The following is a 22,124-nucleotide window of genomic DNA, read 5'->3' on the forward strand; positions in this document are numbered from 1 at the left end:
TGCTCATTTCTGCTTACTGTGGTGGCAACTTTTGAGACAGGCAGTATCTTCAAGTGTTTGACAGCCATGTACAATATTCCCCAGTAATAGTAAGGTTTTTTATAGATCTCACAGCAGCAGCACATTATCATCAATTACCACACATAAACTATACCCCCTGTTCAAAAAAAAAAAAAAAAAAAAAAAAAGGAAATATAGCCCCTTAGAAATATTTAATTATTCTCAACATTTTTCTGGGACATTTTCAAATACTACTATATTGTGCTCTTCATAAACATGTGTTCAATTCACACAGTCCATTTGGTCATAGATAGCCTATATCAACCTTTCTAAGACAAGTACTTGCTTTAGAAGGCCCACGGGAACATAGTCACAGAGAAAGGGCAAATCAATGACTTCCTTTTTCAAATATCAACTGTTTGATTACACTAGCTAAATTCCTGTCACACAGTGTGTGTCTTCCAGTGGTTGAGTATTCCTGGATGCTGCTAGATCCTGCATACATCTTAGCTGAACATCTGTTTACAAAAAACTAAGCTTTAAACAGATTTATTTTTTTTCCTGGAATTCATGGTGTTGCCCTCATGTTGGTGCTCTACAATCTTATCTGGAGCAAACAGCACCAGAAACTTGTGCAAGAGGCCTTAGGTAATCACCTGGGGACATCTGGCATGTTTTGTCTCCAAACAGAGGGAGAATAATGATTAATCTCAGATTTTCATTAAGGTTTAAATTGCATCAAAAGACAAGAGAAGAACATCCTCTCAGTCAGAGTTCTGCTCGCTCTTCTCTGAAGATGATATCCATGAGGATCCTCTGTGTGTTGCTCTGCCTCAGCTTAGCCTGGGTATGATTTTGCTTACTTCATTCTTTTCATATCATGCTGATTTGAAGAATGAAGGTTTATTTAATCTTCATTCATTAGATACATTTTGGCTGTCACCTAGCTTGTGAAATTCAATGCACACACATATGCACAAGCTTACTGTAACCAATTCAGTGCTGAACTTTCACATCAGCAGTTTTTGAATATCCATTTCTCTAGTTTTGCTTAATCTGGTTTTGCTGAATCTGCCTGGCTTTTGGAGCAGCAAAGCAGATACATTAACATGAATTCCTAGATTCATAGATGATGCTGTGAGTCTTAAAACTGACTGACTTGGATGCTAGTGGCTCCAGCAAGTCAGGAATTTTCAAGTTTATTTTAGGGTAAATTCTACTCTCCTTTGGCTAGAACATCTCAGTTTACCACTATAATATTTTCCAGCTACGAATAATACATAATGCCTTTATCATGAAATACCAGTTATACAACAGTGATTCCTGTGACAGCAGCATCAGGTTAAAGCAGATTTAAGCAAGAATCATTTTTTAGATAAGGAAAGTGATAGTCTTGATTTTCAACTATGCTAATGTAACTTTGCCCTTTTTTTCATTTAGGTCTCAGCCCATAATCTTATGTTAGTCCTTATGTTTCTCTTTGTGACTGTGTTTTGAAGAAAGTAGATATTTTAACAAATGACAGGAGTTATGTGAAGCAGATCTGACAAAACAGAAGCAGTCATGTTGGAGCTGTCAGTGCTGAAAGGGCACAGACCATCTAAAATTAAACTTTTTATTTGTTGTTTTGTTAACAGGCAGTTGGGCCAGATCCTCAGGATGAATCAAGCCAAAATGAATCAACACTCTAGTCCCATAGGGATGAGGTTCTGGCCCTGAAGTCTGAAATTAGGGAAACTTTCTCTGCCTCAGAATAAATCATTAATCTTTTTAAGCATTAATTATACTGCTTGAAAAGAAGGTAAGATGTGTGCAGAGGAGTCTAGTCAGACCTAATTACATATCAAGTCTTCAAACAGTCTCCATCTTTTATGAAAAAAAAAATTTTCCAGTCCTTTACTGAGCAATAACACAGTAGGAATCTTTGCAACGTTTTGATTTAGAATTAGCTAGTGTAAATGTATTCTTGCTTCTCAGGTTTCAAGAAAATCTCAATACATTTCTTTCTTCTCTTTCCATTAGCAGAGTGGAATCCATTTATCACTGACATTAGTAATTTTATTACAGTGTTATTAGCTTTCTTGTTCTTTATGTTGGGCAAAACACTGCTACAAAGTTATATTTACCAACTCTGATTAAAATCAGAAACAGGAATGGGAAAACTCAATTCATATATATATTTAAGACAGTTTTGTGTAGACTAGAGGGGGTAGGATGAAAATAGAAACTTAGAAATATGACAGCAAACAGATGTAGAACACAGAAATTTCAAAGCATAGGCTTTACCTTAAGCAGTTTGAATCTAATTTCAAGTTGTTTTTTAATATTTAAGTTTGCACAGAGCACGAGATCACCCTTTAATGATATTATCATATATCCTGAGCACCTTTCATTAATTTTAAGGTGCATTAATTTTAAGAATTGAAATGCTTTATTGTAAGAAAATCATATCTTACAAGAAATGCCAGGAATAAAACCCTTGCATTGCTGGGTGATTCCTTCCACATGGCTGCATTTTCTGCAGCAGTGATGCCACTGAGTGCTTAAGTGCTTAAATTTCCATTCTCTTGACAACTGTTTAGACAATCTCAGGTTTGCACCTCCTCTTTTTTCACCTGGCAGGCGCAGAATGGAGAGAGCACCTTTGAAAAGGAGGGCGCAGGTGTGCGTGGTCCCAGGATCGTGGAGCACATGCAGCAGACCACCTGCAAGTTCGAGAAGAATTGGCCCATCTGTGCGGATGATGACTGGGTGAGCAACGAGCTTTGGGGATGAAAACTGGGCACTCACAGACTTCAGCCAGCCTGCTCCGATGGGTGTCATGCAGTTTGTACACATTTGAGCCTTAGATCTGAGAGAGGGCAGATAAACCGTCACATCAGGGCATTGTGGTGAGGTGTCCTGGGGAAAAGAAAGTAAGAAAGCAACACAGCTGTTGCTGAAGAAGAAAGAAAGAGAAGGAAGAGCAGTTTGTAAAGGTGCAGAATTGGTCTGGAATAGAAAGATTAAACAAAAGAAGATTATATATATATATTTTCAGAATTTTGATATTGCTGCTTTTGGAGTCGGTAAGAGAAAGGCAATTGAAAGGAAGATGTGTGACAAAGAAAAATAAGTAAAAATAACTCATATTTCAGGAGCTACTTTTTAGAAAACCTGATGACAAAACATTCAGTAAAAGATTTGTAATGACTGACTGAATGTCTCTGTGTATAAACTGTCAGTTTGTCTTCTTCTTGCCTCTTACATCTCAACTCACCTTTATGCTATATTTGTAAGATGTAATCTTGCCAAAGAGCTTTAGTTTATAAAGAACATTAGGCTTTTCTGAGGAAAATTTTGCTTTAATAACTTGATCTAGGACATCCTTTCTCAAACTGGACAACAAAGCTCACCTTACAGCAGCCTTTTGGAAAACAAATAAGGTTTTTTGTTTGTTTGTTTTATTTCACTCTTGAGGAAAAGAGTAAAAGGAAAAATAAGGGTTCCTCATCCCTGCTTACAGCAGGTTTCATGGGATGCACTACAGGTGGTTTGCTCAAAGTCACACGAGTCCTTGGCAAAGTCATTGGATGAACATGGCAGAACACCTGAAGAGAAGTTGCATTATCTTGCCTTTTTTTTTTTTTTTTTTGTGTGTGTGTGTGTGTGTTTTAAGTGCAGGCAAAAATCTGTAAATATATTGATAAAAATAAGGCACGCTCATGAAGACTTTAACACAATTATTTCTTTCTTCCAATCTTAGGGTACAAAATGTCCATCAGGCTGCAGAATACAAGGACTGATTGATGACATGGACCAGGATAATAGTCACAGAATAGACAAAATTAGGCAGCTGCTCGCAGACAATCAGAACAACTATAAAACATCCAATCGGATAATTGTGGAAACCATAAATGTACTAAAACCAGGCCTGGAGGGTGCCCAGCGTAAGTATCTCACTCAGTTTTATAATTCATTGCTGATTTTTTTGTGTGTGCGTAAACAGTATTTAGCAAAAATATATGCTGTACTGGCCCTCATTATCAAAAGCCAGAATAAACATAATGCATGACTCTTAACTAGTAACAGATAAAAACTAATGTAATTTTTTTCTGCTTAGTGTTATGAGAAATATGTTAAGCACGTTTTAATTGTGTATTTTAAATTATGCCACTCTTTTAGGAAAGAAAGTCACATGTGCATAGCTGACCATGATGCATTTCTGTTTCAGAGCTTGATGAGAATTACGGTCAAGTGTCAGCAGAATTGAGGCGGAGAATTGTGACATTAAAGCAGAGAGTTGTCACTCAAGTGAACAGAATTAAAGCTCTGCAAAGCAGCATCCAGGATCAGGTGCTGGAGATGAAGCGCTTGGAGGTAAGCAGCTGCTTACACCATGCATATTGTTTCCAGAGCTTAGCTACAGAGCGAGGAGGGTCTGTTATACCATGCACAGCAAGCGGTGCTCCATCCAGAAGGAAAATACTATCTGACCTGCTAAGGCAAATCCCCAGAGGAGTTGCTTTCTGTGGGGCTTGCTTTTCTTTTCCTGCTGCATGGGAACCAGCATGAGCTGAGGAGGGCTCCTTGTCCCGTCTGCTCTCAGGCAGGCAGCGAGGTTTACTGATGCTGTGTCTGCTGATAAGTGGCTCCGTGCGGGGCAAGTCTCCTCCTGTAAGGAGCTGCTAGTCTCCTCCTGTAAGGAGCTGCTAGTCATTGAGGACAAGGGGGGAGAGGTCCTGTCTTTCAGGACACCCTTATGCCCCAAAAGCAAAGGGAGCAGAAACTGGGAACATGCCACAATGTACTTCTCCATGGCACTTATGTGCATCATGCCACCGTGTGTGTGGTATTTACAGTGGAAATGAAGCCAGGGTAGGTTTTGAAATGGAGCTTGGAGTTTCAAAATGGAAAAGCTTGGCTGTAGATGGGAGGTACCAATGCAGCTCCCAGTTTTCCCCAGTCCAGTTAAAGAATACACTTGCTTGAGAAAGTCAGGCAAGTTCCCTAACCGAGTTATTTCTCTCTGTTTATGTAGGTGGACATTGATATTAAGATACGAGCTTGCAAAGGAAGCTGTGCTAGAAGTTTTGATTACCAGGTGGACAAAGAAAGCTATGACAACATCCAGAAGCAGCTTACCCAGGCCAGCTCCATCAACATGCACCCAGACCTTCAAACAACCACCCTGAGCACACTGAAAATGAGGCCACTTAAGGACTCAACTGTTCCTGAGCATTTTAAGCTTAAGCCTCTGCCAGAAATGCAAGCTCTGAATGCATTTAGTAACATCAGGCAGATGCAAGTGGTGTTAGAAAGACCAGAAACAGGCTCGAGCCCCTCCCGAGGCGAGACCATGTATCACGTGGCAGAATCCAGGGGGGATGGACATTCCCACACCAGCAAATTAGTTACTTCTCCTCATGGGAGAGACACCCCTAGCCTGGGAGACAGAACCACCACTGTTCATAGATGCACCAAAACTGTCACCAAGAAAGTTGTTACTGGCCCCGATGGCCCCAGGGAAGAAATAGTTGAGAAAATGGTTTCTTCTGATGGCTCAGACTGCTCCCACTTGCAAGGACTAGGAAATACTGGAGGTGAAGGAAGCACGTACCATTTCAGTGGGCCAGGTAGCTTCCACAACCTAGACAAGTATTTCCCTGACTTAGAGCCCTTTCTTACCCACGATTCTGGATCCGCTGGCAGTAGGCACTCCAGTGGATCTAGCACTGTTTCAACTACCAGCCGTGTCACGGGGGCAGGCAGCAGCCACCTGGGTGCAGGAACATCCAGCCACACAGCGTCTTACGGAGGGAAAGACAAATTCTCTGACTTAGGCGAGGGGGAAGAAGATGACTTTGGAGGACTCCAGTTTCAGCCTGGATTCTCGTCTAGTGGTGCAAGTCACTCCAAGACTGTAGTTACCAGCTCCTCTTCTAGTTTCAACAAGGGAGGCTCCACTTTTGAAACCAAATCATTAAAGACCCGTGAAATATCTGAGCAGCTAGGTGGGGTGCAACACGATCAGAGTGCAGAGGACACCCCAGACATTCAGGCACGCAGCTTCAGAGCGGATAAAGTGAAGCAAAGGACAGCCAGCACTGGGAAAGGTACACAGGCTCACAGACATAGCTACTGAGGTAGTGGAGCCAAACTCCATCCATAACCAAACTGGCAGAGTGGTTTTAGGTACTGCAGTATAACAATGTGATGATAAAATGCCAGAACTGTGTCTGTTGCCACCTTGGGAAAAAAAAAAAAAAGGGGGGGGAAATTATATCATTAATATTTGGGTATTATATAAACAATTCACAGGTTAAGAAATATGTAACGTTTTCTTCTCTCAATTCTTTTTAATGTTGCCTGTCATTATACCTAGTGTAGTCCAAGACATGTTTAACAAATTTTCCTCAGAGCTATTGCTACTTGGATTCCTCTGAAGTTTTTATTAAATTTTACTGATAACTCCTGTCAAACCAGATCAACTTTTTTTTTTAGACTGCGATGATATCCGCCAGAAACACACTTTTGGTGCCAAAAGTGGCATTTTCAAAATCAAGCCAGCGGGATCCAATAAGGTTTTGTCAGTTTATTGCGACCAAGACACCACTTTGGGAGGATGGCTATTGATCCAACAGAGAATGGATGGATCAGTGAATTTTAACCGGACCTGGCAAGACTACAAGAGAGGTTTCGGCAGCGTGGATGCCAAAGGGCGAGGAGAGTTGTGGCTGGGCAATGAAAACATTCACTTGCTGACTCAGAATGACACTCTGCTTCGTGTAGAGCTAGAGGACTGGGATGGAAATGCTGTGTACGCAGAGTACATCGTGCAGGTAGGGTCTGAAGCAGAAGGGTACGCCCTCACCGTGTCCTCCTATGAGGGCACGGCCGGGGACGCGCTGGTCGCCGGCTGGCTGGAGGAGGGCACCGAGTACACATCCCACGCCCAGATGAGGTTCAGCACCTTCGACCAGGACCACGACCGCTGGGAGGAGAGCTGTGCGGAGATGTATGGGGGCGGCTGGTGGTACAACAGCTGCCAGGCAGCCAACCTCAATGGCATTTACTACATGGGGGGTCACTATGACCCACGGTACAATGTTCCCTATGAGATCGAAAATGGAGTTGTCTGGATGCCGTTTAGAGCCTCTGATTACTCCCTGAAAATTGCTAGAATGAAAATCAGACCCATGGACACCCTGTAGAAGGACAGGCATTTATTATATGTGTCATAACTAAAAGATGAAAAGATCTTTTATATATATATATGCGTGATGTACCTTTACCCTATGAATGTGAAGGCAACCGGACACACAGTTCATGGCTTACCAAATAAACACTGATTAATTATTAACAAAATAGTTCTTTCATCTTCTTTATAACTGAAAAACTTTTAAAGGAAATATTGATTTTAAAAAGCTTTTTATATAAACCTTGTCTGCAACCTTTCTATCGGTCCTTTTATAAAACTTCAGTAAACATCTCTCTGATGGACAGAGTACTTCTTACTAACATGTTTTAGGCTTTTCAACATGCTAAGCATGTTAAAGGTCAAAAACTTACAAAACAATTATCCCTAACTCATGCCTTACACAATTGTTCCAGAAGTGTGAGTGAAAAATGACATTTGTGCAGCAATTTTCTAAAATGCAGCTTGAGTTTATCTTGATGGTGATTTGGAAGGGGAGTCTTGGGTATGCCAATAGTAGTGACATCAATCTACTGAAGAAATAAGCAATTCAAAGTGACAAATTGTGGTGCTCTTTGGAGCAAGTCAACAGCCTGGACTCCAACTTAATAACATTTGCCAGACTTAATCATTTACTTTAGCTCAGGAGAAAAATTCAAAATCCAGGTGATACCTGTATCAAATATGCTGCCTCAAGTTTTATCACAATAATTTAATATTTAAATGTCTGCCTTGCACCTTCCTCCTGAGAGCTGAAAAAACTTTTTTTTTTTTTTTCTCTCGGGTTCATTCATTACCACCAGCATAAAAGCTTTCGGGGCTGGATGGTTATTTTATTGCTGTTAGTACTGAATAGATGAGGATATACAAAGTGTACTGCTCACATTTCTGCAGCTACATCATTTATGCAGCACTAAGCTGCCTAACCTTTCATAGGTGTTGAAAATAGAGACTAATCCAGTTCATTGCTCTACATGAACACAAGACATAAATGGAATAGAATCCAGCCATACAAAGCCTGTAGGGCTAGATCCCTATTTTAGTGAAGCCAGCAGGTATGCACTTGAAACATGCCCAGGTTTAGATCTTTTGAATATGGTGTTACTATTTTTACCTGATCTTTTTCATGTTTCTCTCCACTGTTAAGATACATATTTATGGATAAAATTACACAAGTATTTACTCTTTTTATTTTTTCTGTGCTTCAACTGAGAAACAAGCATAAGCAGAATTGCTCGCCTCAAATCTTACTGGTTAGCATTTTTCACACCATTTAACAATATAATAAAATACTGAGAAGGCTCACTTTTAGCCTTTTTTCAGGGCTTCTCAAGCACAACCACTGCATAACATTTTTTGAAATTTTGCTGAAGAGCAGAGACATCTTTATAGCCAGATGTGTGGAGAAGTTTCTATGCTTTTGGAAAAGTTACTTCTGCTTTATGCCGCGTGTTTTAGTTCCCTAGCCTCACTGGAAGCCTGTCTGAGGGGACACTGAATATCTGCAGTCATGCAGTGTGATGCTGCCATGACATCTCCTCCTTGTCCTCCTGGACTCCAGAGATTAAATAAACATGAGAACTGTAAATGAGAATTTTAGACTGCCATCATAATCAGCTAAAGAAATGTTGAAGGTGAGAAGGATGGCCTCGCTGACAAAAGGTCTTGATCTATACAGAGAGTTTAGTCCACATCACAGATGGAATAAACGGATGCATTTGGGAACAGGGAACAAACAGATAACTGTCAGAATAACATTGATACATATCTGTATTGCATTTAGATGCCTCTAAAAAAGAAGACAATTTGTATTGTGTTTGCTTTAACTACCTTTATTATTCACAGGTAATGTACACATGGGTAGGATTTATACAAGGAGATGTTTTGTTTAAAGGGCTTAGCTGGTTTTAATAAAACCTTTTCGCAAATGGCAAAATGTGCTTCTCATCACTGCCCATGGTGTGTCCCCTGCTCAGTTAGCTCACCGGGTCGAGGTACACCCGTGCAACTCACAGGCAGAGTTCACAGGCAACTCGCGTTGTTGAGCCTGGCCACATTTCTGTCCAAAAAGGAAAATGTTCATAATAAAAATGCCAGTATACAGACAGTAAGTCAACCTCACTATCTTGCTCTCTTATGGTACAGCACCCCATCTCTCTTTGCTACAATTAGTTTTGTGTCTTGCCTGAACTTCCTTCAGCACTTCCAGGTCACGGGCACTTTCCTAGGCTTCTGGGCAAGCAAGGTATTGATCTGGCAATGGGAGTGGCACGGGGCAGTTCCCTCCAAAGCAGCTGTAGTAACAAGCCCCAAAGTCCCAATTACCCCGTTAAGTGGTAAAGATAAGGGAAGACTGTAACAGACAGGGGTTGGGTGATTTGAGAGGATGACAATACAAAGGTAGGTAGGACCTGAATACTGTATTTAGCCCAGAGCCTGAAAGCCTCTCCGCTGTTCTGCCTGCAGTCTACAAGGGTCATCATACTCAGTTTTGGGTGCCCCAGTACAAGAATAGCAATGACAAACTGGAAAAAGACCAGTAGTTAGCAGGCTGGAGCACATGGTATATAAGAAGGGGAACACAGCTGAGTTGGTGCAGGCTGGAGAATAGGAGGCTCAAAGCAGGGAGATATATCTCTACTTGTTGCTGTCTTCAGTATCATCTCATGGGGGTGACAGAGAAGGTTGCGTTGGACTCTTCTCGCAGGTGCACGCTCATGGTATGTGACGTGACAGGCACTAATGGCTGCACAGGAAAACCTGAGCAGATATAGGGGAAAAAACATCACAGACAGTGAAGCAGAGCTGGCTGCCCATCAAGGCTGTAATATCTTCTTCAAGATACTCAAAACTTGACAGGGCAAAGCCCTCAGGAACCTGATCTAACTTTGAAGTTGGCCCTGACTTGAGCAAGATGCTCTCTAGTGTTTCCTTCAAACCAGAACTAACCTATGATTGGAGTTACTAACTGCTCTTGTCCTGCAATAAGTGATTGCGTGAAAGACTTACCAGCCAGCTCCCCTAATACTATATAGGATATACTATAAAGATTGTGGGATGCTGGAAAAGCTGTGATGAGGTATGGTATGCAACCCAGTTTCCATAAAAGGGCATATTTAATCCAGGAAATAGGATGTGAACTAAGTGACTTAACTTACATGTTTTTTAAATTTACTTTTTTTACTTTATTCCTTCTCAACTTGTTACACAGGTAGTTACCACATCTTTATGATACAAAAGAAAAAAACAGTGCTTTCTTTGGTGGAATGTGTTTGCTTCTCCCCCGATAACACTTAAAGACTTAGAAATTGTGGAGAAAACTTCAGTTTTAACGCTTTATTTAATGTTTTAGAAAACATTTTACAATAATCCTCTTCCTCTTCAAATTTGATATGGAACTTCTTTGTAAAAGAGTGAAAACAAGTGTACATATACATATTTTATCAGACTTCTTTTAAACCAGTACTGCTGTATTGTGAAGAAATGAAAAATGGAACAAAATATACTTATGGCTTATTTTCAAAGTTCAGATTTTGATTTTTTCAGTTGCCATTGTTTTTCATTTTAGGTCACTATATGGTCCTACATATGCATTTGGTTCTCATATGTAAAGACAAGCCTGAATACCATGCTGAAAAACATAACCAGGTACAAATATGAAAAGAAAATCCCTGATTCTTTACACTTTTATAGCAGTTAATCTGGGAAGTATGGCTTGATTTTCATGCTAATCTTCTTCATTGAATACCATGACCCTTTCCAGTTCATCCATACAATACCATCGTCTGTACCATGTTTTGCCATGTCCCAGCTGTAGGACCCTCCCCAGTAGTATCTGCCATTGGGGTTGGCTGCGTGGCAACGATTGTACCACCATCCACCACCATCTTCTTTGGAGCACTGTTTTCTTGGATCTGTGGTTAACCTGATGAAGTAAAAGGAACAGTTAAGACAGATGAACAAGCAAATAAATGAGAGTACATACACGTGTCCCTGTACTGAAATTTGCAAACTACAACAAATATTTAAAATCCTCTCTGAACCTGCTGTAAAAGATTGACCATCACAAATGTGTGCTATACAGTGCACTTGGAACGTTAAGTTGCTACAAGAAATAGGTAAAATTTTAGCTGCAACTCATTTGGAATGTCATTTTAGTTTACCAAATGATAACTACAATTACTTGCAGTTCATAATGATAATTGTAATATCGACACAATTTAGGGCTATTAGAAATAATGACAATTGTGTCTTCCCAAATCTAAACAATTCCTTTACTCATTAGTATGTAATCAGGTCTGAAAATAGAGATATATCATATGTTTTAGAGATACAGTGCTAAATTACATCCTTTACAAATGAGCTCCAGTCTTCTGAGTAGGCAGAACATTTTTTTTTTAATAATCTATTCCCTCAAGACCCATTACTGTGTTACACGGGAGAGTACCAATATTCCTACTCAAGCAAGACAGTGCTTAGGACAAGCACTGCCACCATCAGGCTCTGATATTGAGAATATTGTATCCAGATTTGCCATTTTTTCTCTGGTAACATCATTCATGTAATCAACCTAATTCAGTATGCTTGCTCCTTACGTGGCTGTGGAGCAGTGCTAACATAATATAGTTTTACCTGTCCTTTAGCTATGTCAGTTCTGTCATTGGCTACACCAATGGGACAGTGTGAACACTTGGCCAGTAACTTGCAGTGAGAAACTTATTTTAAGTTACTATGAAATGCTGTGCAAACTAACAGCAAAGTAGAGAAATATTCTATATTTCTTTTAAGGAGAGACATATGGTCGATAATTAATTTCTTTTAACTGTCTAATGTGGTTACATACCATCCATCATTGTCTCTGTCGTAAGTACTGAAGAACATGCCATTGTGAATTGTCATTGTCCTGTTTTCTCCATGCAACTGTGAAGCTCCTTCCATCAGAGCATTGCCTGCATTGCCTCCATAGTTACTAACTGAAAGCTGGTACTTGTTTCCTTCATTATGTATGGTGAAACCTCCATAGCGAGCTGATACTTTATCACCATTCCAATCTTCCATTTCAATTAAAACTTTAGTGGGCCCTATCTTGGTAAGTTGGCTGATTTTGTCATTTCCAAGCCAATATTCACCTGAGAAGCAACAAACGAGAGCTCTGTGAAATTAATTTCACAATATACTTCAAGGTAACTTTATGATTTGCCCACGTCTGCCAAAGCAGATTGGTTAGTTTTAAAAAGTCATAGTGCTTCAAGAAATATAAGAAAACAGTTTCAGTAAGAACTCTTCATGTTTCATGCTCAGTGTTTTACCTGGTGTATCACAGTAGTTCTTCCCTCCACTCTTTGCAACATTTCCAAATCCCCTTTTATATTCATCCCACACTCTTCCAAAATTAACACTGCCGTCCTGGCGGTTCTGAATCAAAGTCCAGCCTGCAGGAGCAACAATATTTAGATTAATTTGCTCTTATGAAAGGAGCATGAAATGTTAAGATACAGCCCTTCTATCATCATCTCAAGGTGAAGCACGTGACTTCCTTGCAGCAAGTCTGAGTTTTCACTGTTTATGAGTTCAGCCTTGCCATTTTTACTCACTCTGAAGGAGTGCCTTGCTTCATGAGGAAATGTGGAAAAAACAGAAGGTGAAAGAGTGACCCAGTTTTTTTGGCTAACATGTAGTAGCAGGGCAGGAAATGAGCCAGACCCTCCACTTCTGCCCACACATTGTCCATTTTAGCCATAGTAAGTATTCACCAGTCCCTTCCCATTAATTTATTTCCAGTTTCATTATAAAATGTCCTGCAGTGTATCTGAAGATGACCAGCAAGACTTTCTTGAATTAGTCAGACTTAATTCTCAAGAAACTACAAAAATTGCAGTTCTGTATTTGATTGTTTAAATTGCAAGTTACTACTACTTTTTTTTTTTACTTTTTTTTTGTGGAATTCTTATTAATTAATATTTTAACAACATTGATATTTCACACTAACCTCCATTATCTGTTTCCATGTCACAGTATACTCTGTATGGTCTGACGAAAGGATCTGGTTGGATGAGGTACATTTCAGATGTTTCACCTCCCTTTCTGAAAATATCCTCACATTCTGCAAGAATAAACCAGAGACTCCATTACTGAAAGAGCTCTGAACTCCTTGGTTTGCTGATTGCAAGGGAACAATTTTAAAGATGTATTTATGTACTTTGATTTTGATTTCCATACTACATTGTATGAAAGAAGCAAAGAAGAAAGAACAGCATACTTGGATTGTTTTACTTTTCTAGATAAGCGTTTCTAAAAGTTCAGCCTGAACAACTGAAGACTATATTTTAATGACTTTTTGAATTGGACAAGCTTGTAAAAAAAAGAACCTTTCTTGATTGAAAAAGTAGAGTACAACTACGAGAGTCACAAATGTATCACCTTCACCTCACTGAAGGTGAACATGATTTACTTTACTTCTTCAAAATGCTACTGGCCAATGATGATGACTAGATATTAGGTAAGACAATCTTTGGTCTGACCAGTACAGGTCAGTCAAAAGATTTTTTCATATTGGATAACTATCTGTCTTTTCTGCTATCCTAATCAGTGTCATAGGTTTCAGAGCAACCAACTCACACCACCACAAATTGAATGATGTGTTTATCAATATGCACAGTGATATAAATGTGGGAAGAAAGAGATGTTATTATAGTTAAATGAGTACCTTTGCCTGTAACCACTGGAATATTACAGGAAGCAACGCATGGGGAACGGCAGTAGTCTGTTTGGGTTGCAATGGCATTTTCCAGTTTCTGGATCTTTTTGTATAAAGAGTCCATGACTGCACGAAGGACCCTGAGGCTTGATGGGATGTTATTGTCCAGATTATCCTTTATATAATTATAATGCAATTCCACTTCTGTGTTATACTCAGAAAGTAAAATATCATTGTCTAGAAAAACAATTAGATGAGAAGCAGATTAATTTTCAATGTTATGGAAAAGCCAAGAGCAATCTGTAAGCACAATCTGAGAAGCCACTTGTTTTCTCAGTGGGGAGGAAGGATATACGTGTCTTTTGCTTACCTTTGCACACTGTGCAAAAACTATGAAGAGATTCTTGGAAAATTATTACATGTGCACCATTATTTCTTTACAAGCTCATAGATTTATCAGTGTTGCTATATTCTGCCAAAGAACTGTAACTAGCTTCTTTCCAGAGAGCCATGGTGCCAAGCCAGGAGCTGGGCATAAGGGAGTCGGATGGATCATAGAAGCATAGAATTGTGAAAGCAGGTAAGAGAGGGGGCAACCCTTACAGTTAAAGGCCTAATAAGAATCTTGCTTCAGTATGAGATCCATTCCTTTGACTCTCTCAAACATATATATATATATTAAAGATTTAAGGTGGCACAGTGGTGGAACCCTACTTTGCTAGATATTCTACTGCATTTTTAACTTTTTTTTTTTAAAGTCCTGTTAGCAAGTAATAGTAGCAGTGTCAATAGAACTGTAACATTATTTACATTAATGATTCATAACAATAGCATACCTTTTCTTTGTTTTTGTGTCTTTACCAGTTTATCATCTATCATATTCACATATTGATAGAAAGTTGTAGAAGTATCAGAAAATTTGGTCACTTTGTCTTTTAGATCACGAATAACTGATGTCACAGTTTTTTCCTGTTTTACCAGTGCAGTTTGCAGTTCACATCCAGTTGGACAGAGTACTCCCTTAAAAAAAAAAAACAACAACAAGGGCTGTGCATAAAAATCAAGTAAAAAATAGAAGTTTCTAAACTAGTCAGTGAATGACCATAGCTTTGAAAACATTGAATAGTTAGTAATATGTGACCATATATTTAGGCATCAAGGTACAGGCTTAAGACATTTAACTACTATGAAGAAGCTGCAGTGTGAAGGGAAGGAAGGTGCCCTGAGTACCCCTATAGGAGTCCTGTTGAAGCTCTTTGGAAAAGGCCTTTCTTCACACTTTTGGGTCCACTATCTGCTTTTCACTTTTCTGCACTTTTAAATGTTCACGGTGTTAAGCCACCTGATCTATAACTAAAATCTGTCAGGAACTAGCTGGTGTCCATGCATGTCTATATCTACCCCTTCCTCTTTCACTATCCTCAGAAAATCAACCATGTTCTCTACACCTCTGTTATATACATCTTGAACTGGCCATGTATATTTCATTTAAAAATGGCCATGTCAAGAAGCCGAGCACTGCACCGTCAACAATAAATGTTTTAAAAGAGGTGGGAAATTCGGAAGTCCTGTGAGAAACAGAATACCCAGACAGCAGGGAGACCCTAACCATCGTGTATTCATTAAGCTTCAGTAGGCCTCATTTGTTGGAAACCTCCATAGTGAAACTTGCTCTCAGACACTTAAGATGCCATCACAGCTCACAGTCTCTGGCAGAGACCACAGCAGAGACTCTGTGATATATTACTGCCAGGCAGTGAGGAGTATGCTACGTATCAGCATGCTCCCATGCTCTTCCGTAAGAGCTGGAGCAGTGACTGAATGTAGACTATAATTACGGTTTGAAACAAATTTTAAGACATGTGAGGTTTTGGTGCTTTTTTTGTTTGTTTTTGTTCTTGGAGCTCCTTGAGGTTACCTGAAGCCCAAGCCAGCTCTTTTGCAGAACTTTTTTCTGTTATTCTTAATAGTCACCTATGCAAGGCAATAGGGAAAGTGCAGGGTAACCCACAGACGCTTCCTTTCCTCATTTATGGTTTGAACCTTTTCTCCCCTTACTCACTGTAGGCTGTCTGGCTTTGTGACTCCCATGGACTCTATATCGCTGCTCTTCTGAATAAAGCTCAACCAAACCCAAACAAAAACATGTTAAGTTGTGCTGCTTTAAACGAATGACCATTCCGTATTTGGCAAAGAAAACTCTAGTTTAGCACACTAGAAGAAAAGGACAGGCTGCTAACAACCGCGCCATCCTCCATTTCCATTCATACGAGGAGACACCTACCAGCTCCTCGTGAGGATGCTTGCAGCCCCCAGCATCGGGGTAGACGATACGTTCCTTCTTGCTGCCCTGCTTATCGCGCTTTGGTGGCCGGGGCTGGTACCCGATTCCCGAGATGGGAGGTGCCACGGGTCTGAGCGTGGGAGCTGTTTCTCGCCTTTTGTCTAGGGGTCGGTGGCCTCGAGCCCCAGGTTGAGGGCTTTCGTCCTGCAAAGCCAGGGGAGAGGAAGCTCTCAGAGTCTGGGATTGCTATTGCAAAATGCTATGCACAGGATGACAGTATCCATTCAGCACTCTGTTTCAAACAGCAAGGAAAATCGTGGATTGGAATAAAAACAGCAACAGCTGAAATACAATACCGACGTTATGTAAAAATTATCACAGTGCTTTTCCTTGTAAAAGCAGCACGCTCTCTCCACCTAGGGACAGATAAACTAAAAAGCCTTTAAACCAAAGCAAAACAATGTTTCCGTATTTCATTCTGGCTAAGGAATAAAGTTGATATAGCTCAGAGCCACCGAGAATCATGAAACTTGAAGTGGTGGGATTAAAAACAAATATGTTAGAAATAAGAGGGTTAGGAAGAATATTCACCATCATGTGAATATTCAGTGTCTCAGTGGCATAATCAGGAAGATTGCTCAGTCATAGCCCTCATGCCAGGTTTTTAGAACTTCTTTGGATGCCCATGTTCCTCCTCCCTCCCAGAAGCAGGAACAACAACAGCCCCCTGCATCCCAAGCTGTGTTTTGCCAGCAGCAAAGGCTTACACATCGTCTCCTAAGGAGAACACTACCCCTGTGCGGCTTCGCTTCTATCGGCAAACAGAAACACCATCTTAACAATTTCATTTCTTTGAGAAACTTCCATCCTAAAGTTTATCCTGAAAGACTAGTAGGTCAAGCAAGGAAACTAAATTATTTGTTGAAATGAAACCTATTGAATCGTTAGTTGTTTGAAGAACTGGATCAAAATCTTTGACCATCTCCAATCCCATTCAGACTTAACTGACAAACATTTGTAAGGACCCATGAGCAGAAGTTTCAAGTAGTTCCAAACGTAGGCAGCAAGCAAATGACAAAACTGCTGAAAATGATTTAGTGTGGTGATCTCATCAATAATCAATGTACAGACATAAACATTTATGTTGTATAACAGAAAATAAACTAATTTCTGGTCACCTGAACCTACTTCTGACCTATTTCATTTTTGCAGGGATTTCGAAAATATAAAAATCATACTGAAACTATAAATAAAATTTCCTAATAAAATATTTTACTTATAGAAAACTAAATGCAGGTTAAATTATTTTAGATTGATCTTCATTGCTTACCTTTTGGTTTAGCAACTACCACCTCTCCATTTCAAATATAAATCTGACAGTTAATGATCTGGTGGCTGATTTTTTTTTCCCAATGTCTACTGCATCCATAGTAAAATTGTTCCTGTCTTTCAGACAGGACATGATTAATTACACGTTTCTATGGCTTTGCACATCACAAATGAATTGTCTGTAACATCAAATGTCAAAATTGCTACATAAATATCCTTAAATAAATTTAGCTAAATAACTAATCTTACCATTCTCCATTCCCTACAGAGAAAGAAAGGAAATAGGAAGAAAGTATATCCAAAACTAGAAAATAACTGTTGCACTGTTAAATACACATGAAGAAATAACTAAAAGATTATTTCTCTGAGCAGAAAAAGAACATGCACTGTATAATTTTCTAACTTAGCTAAGTCATACAAGCCAAGTAAGTCATGCATGCAATTAAATAAAATTAATTATTTTCACTCTTATTATTATTAATTCCAATCAATATTACAACCTCATCATCGTAATCAGTAAAACTCTGGGATTTAATGGAGGAAACACAGAGCAGGAGCAACAGGAGCAGCTTCATGGCGCTGGCTTTCTTGAGTTGCTCAGTGACCTTCTCCCATCAGCAGCTCTGACAGGGCAAGATCCTCTCTGTTCCTATATATACAGGTGGCAACCCCAATTTCCAGCTTGACACTGATAGGACCAACCCTTCAAAGCAATCAATGCTTTCCTGTTAACATTTAACATTTCCCTTCTCTGTGTGCCTGAATACATTCGATGTTGAGCAATCTCTCTGGACATCTCTTATCTACGTGTCCCAGAGACCTCTGTTGCTGCTGGCATCAACTAAATGTTTAAAAACTTAAAAGTACCTCCTGCTCAGATTACACAAGTTACCATGTTCTCAAAAATTACGAGTCTTACAAGACTGAAAAAAAATTGACAGCTGAGAAGGTGAACATCCAAAGAAATGTTGTCAAATATTGACTGTGACATCTCCTTGCTTATTTTCTCCCTGATGAAAATTTGAATGCTTCAGTAATAGCGTATTAAATTTGAATTAAACTCACCTCACACAGAATGCTACACCCTTCTAAATAGTTCTAATGGCACCTGGATATGCAAGCCTTTGGGTCATTTTAAGTACAGTACATATGAGTAAACTAATTTTTCTCAAGAAATTCACACTAATTATGTAAGATTCATGTTTTATTTTTACTTTCATTGCTGATGAGCCTTCTACTGAGCTATGTGGTTTGTAGCAGGGTTTGTAGAAACAGTGCATTTCAAGAAACTGTTAAAAAGCAAATTCCACATTTCTTTTGCACACATCCTGCATTTCAGTTGTACAATAACAAAATAAATAAATAAATAACTGTACAATAAATTCAATGGATACAGGATGGATTAGCCAATAAAACTGAGCTTTGAATACTCCTAAAGAGCTGCTAGTGCTAATATATAAATTCTGTAATTGTAAAACTTTATATGAGTAGGGTAATTTATTTTAAAAAATTAGATAATTAACTAGACCTGCTCAGAACTGACAAAGAAGAAAAAAATCATTCTATGTTCATTACATTAAAAAAAAGTGTGAAAACATTGCTCAGCTATAATTAAAGATCAGATTAATATTGTAAGCACAAAGCAATGCTTTTTTATTACTTCAGCAATGACATTGTAAATGAGTTAAAATAACAACATTTTACATATTAATTTCCTGTTTTCCTTTTTAACACAAGAAGAGTACATCATAGCCTTTATTTAAATACTTTTAATAATCTTTTAAAGTAATATGGTATGAAGTTATTTGTAATCACAGTGGATCATACTTTCTGATACTTTTTAAGCATATGGCATATCACTGCTCTCATATAAGCAGTTTTAACATTTCAGTGTCTGCATATCCTATAATTTTTGCAAGTATTACAGATGATTGTGTTATACTGAATTAATTCAAATGTGCAGAATGAAGGCCTGCACAATTTTAAAGTCATTCCTATCGATGTCTGAGGACATTAGCAGGAGCAAGCCATAGGCTGAGTTTCTCTTTCAGAGACCAACCTAATGGAGCAGGAGATTTTGTGATACAAAGACAAGAACAGCCAAAAATTGCCTGTTTTAGCTCTTTTTCCTGTATTCATGCCGTTGTCAGAGTTCTGGTAAACTATGGAGATTCTCGAAATATGAAAACTGTTTAACCTGGCTGGTTTAATCATTAAACAGCTTGGCCCCAAATGAGCCATGGCTCAGGAAGCTCTTACTCCCCTGAATATGATCCCTTGTGTGAGGACATCACTTACACTAACACTATTAGCTTTGGAAGAACACAAACTTATCCCTACAGAAATTAAGGAAGCCTGTCTGCGGCCAAAACTGACATCATCAACATGTTATTTATACGTAACGATGCCAGCCAAGATACCGTACGCCCTGTCATTATCACTGGTTCTGGGCATCTACCAGAACCTCAAATGCAGTTTTCCCCACACCGTACCATGGTGAAAGTTCGGTCACCCTCATTTTATGTATAAGGAAGGGGCACAGTGATGCTGAGCCTCTTCCCAGGGCTTACAGGTAGTGGGCCAGTGGAGAACTAAAATGGCGTCCCACTAGTCCTGAGTTAGGAACTTGGCCTTAAATTATCTTGCCTTGGTCCATGCAAATCTTCATGATATTTGTCTTGAATTCATTCTGAAACGACCACTATGTTCTGCAGTAGCTCATGGTGTCCTTCCTCAGGCGCTCAGAGCTCTTTGCATGTGGTGGCCAAAGGTGGCTATGTCCATGCAGAGCGTGTCCAGCACAAGTGGCAGGGGTTGGCACGGGAGCTGAGCCTGCTGCAGAGTCCCAGCACAGGAAAACCCCAGTTTCATCTGCTTTCTGATGGGATTTCCCCTTTGAAATTCAGCCTTTGACCCTCTCTGCTCCAGTGCTTTTCCTTGGCTTCCCAAGAGGGTTAGCCATTAGTATCTCCCCAGGAATTACCAGGAGCCACAACACATGAACAACAAATATCCGGTTTGTGGTGTTGGGTCAAGTGAGCAGATGCCCCAGCAGTGGTTGTGCAGGGCCTCAGCTGGTAGGTGGAGGATGTGTCTGCACCACAAAGGTTTTTGCTGGAGAGGATTTTTATGCAAAGCTGTGCCTGTACAGGGACACAAATTATTCTGGGAGAAAAAAAAAAAAAGCTTCCCGCATGACAGTCTAAATCTGGAACTGCAGAGTGAGCAAGGTATACTGGCAAACATACATGCATGTATCAAAATATTTTGGCAGCAGAACTTAATCTACGTGGGTTAGCTTGCTGGTAATGAGATGGGATTTTTATTTCATGCTTGCAACCATCACAGCTAGGCTGACACTTTATAAGGACTGAATATAGCCTTACAAAAAGCAAAGAGCAGGGCTTAAATTTATCCTAAAAATGGTATGGAGGAGGCTTTCTTTTCCAAACAGGACACCTGATTTTTTTTCCTTGCATTTTCGTCATATTCTCCCCAACACACATGGTTAATGCGAAGATCTTCTCAGACTCACATAGTTGTGACACCACAACAAACCTGCTATTAGGAACTGTAAAAACAAAACATTGATCTGGTGGTGTTCCAGGACATCTCTTTGTACAGTGCATTTGTCCTGGAGAGCTACTTACGGGCAGAGGTGTATGTGTGTGTTTCTAGGAATGCATATTTGTTTGCCGCCTCGTGTTTGTTCTGCCGATTTGGCTGTCCATACTCTTTACACAAACCCCCATCCTTGAATCTTGGCTCTTCCAAGCTGAACATGTCCCTGAGGCGGTCTTGGTGAGGGGGAACAGAGACTTCTTGGGCTGCTGACATTCTGTGATGGTTACTAAATTAAATTTAAAAAGACATCCAGTTGATTTAGAAATGTTCTCTGAAGCTGCTAGTGTTGTAATAATGTCATACTGTGACAAGAATACTGTGGAATTAAATGTTCATCTCAGGTGTCCTCTTTTGTTCCTTTTACTGGTAAACAAATATTTCAAAGGTTTCTGGTAAATGAGAATTAACGTTACCTTCATATTCTGGGAGTAAGCAAGTTCTTAAACATTAATGAGGGGGGCTGTTCACTTTGGTCTTAAAAACAGCACTGAAAGCATACTCAATCTACCAGTCATCCCTTCCGTAGTGGTCATTTGTAAAAATAAATAAATAAATAAATGACATAGCTTGTTATTCCTGGAATTAGAGCTATAGCTGACATGCAAGAACACATCAAGTAGTAGATGTATCAATTGATTAAAAAAAAATAAAAAAAGATTTTTTAAAAAAAAAGTTGATTCAAAAAAAATGAATAAAGTGAATATTCTCATGAATATTGCTGACATGATTTATTGAAGATCTTGGACTATATTTCAACTTAGAATAAATCTGCTAGAAAAAAATGCAAACATAACAGATTAATTTGACCTCTGGTTTTCTAAAGCATTGCAAGGTGCATATCATTGTACATCACTGTACTTTATCCATTGGCAGAGATTAGCCCTTAAACCATTTCCACGTCAGGTTCAGTAGTCAAGCAGACACTCATTACTTTTTGTGTAAATCTTTGTTTTATTGTCTGAAATCCCTTCCCTCCAGATCTCCTTTTACACCTTGTGTATCCTCCATCTCGG

General features: G+C 39.4%; 2 protein-coding genes across 2 annotated transcripts; one reads left to right on the forward strand and one right to left on the reverse strand.

Moving 5' to 3' along the window:
- The first annotated feature begins 708 nt into the window (after nt 1-708).
- FGA (fibrinogen alpha chain) lies at nt 709-7,347 on the forward strand. Its single transcript, XM_080590756.1, has 6 exons — nt 709-847; nt 2,623-2,751; nt 3,746-3,929; nt 4,214-4,359; nt 5,021-6,095; nt 6,484-7,347. The coding sequence occupies exons 1-6, from the start codon at nt 797-799 to the stop codon at nt 7,191-7,193; spliced, it is 2,295 nt and encodes a 764-aa protein (XP_080446882.1). The 5' UTR covers nt 709-796; the 3' UTR covers nt 7,194-7,347.
- Nucleotides 7,348-10,498: 3,151 nt separating this feature from the next.
- On the reverse strand, nt 10,499-18,146 carry FGB (fibrinogen beta chain). Its single transcript, XM_080590757.1, has 8 exons — nt 17,988-18,146; nt 16,159-16,362; nt 14,711-14,894; nt 13,884-14,111; nt 13,167-13,280; nt 12,487-12,609; nt 12,021-12,306; nt 10,499-11,102 (listed from the first exon to the last, which is right to left on the reverse strand). Exons 1-8 carry the CDS (start codon nt 18,060-18,062, stop codon nt 10,874-10,876), a joined length of 1,443 nt encoding a protein of 480 aa, XP_080446883.1. The 5' UTR covers nt 18,063-18,146; the 3' UTR covers nt 10,499-10,873.
- Between the last annotated feature and the right edge of the window lie 3,978 nt (nt 18,147-22,124).

The sequence above is a fragment of the Anser brachyrhynchus genome (assembly GCF_964034855.1).
Source record: "Anser brachyrhynchus genome assembly, chromosome: 4".
NCBI classification, from domain to species: Eukaryota; Metazoa; Chordata; class Aves; order Anseriformes; family Anatidae; genus Anser; species Anser brachyrhynchus.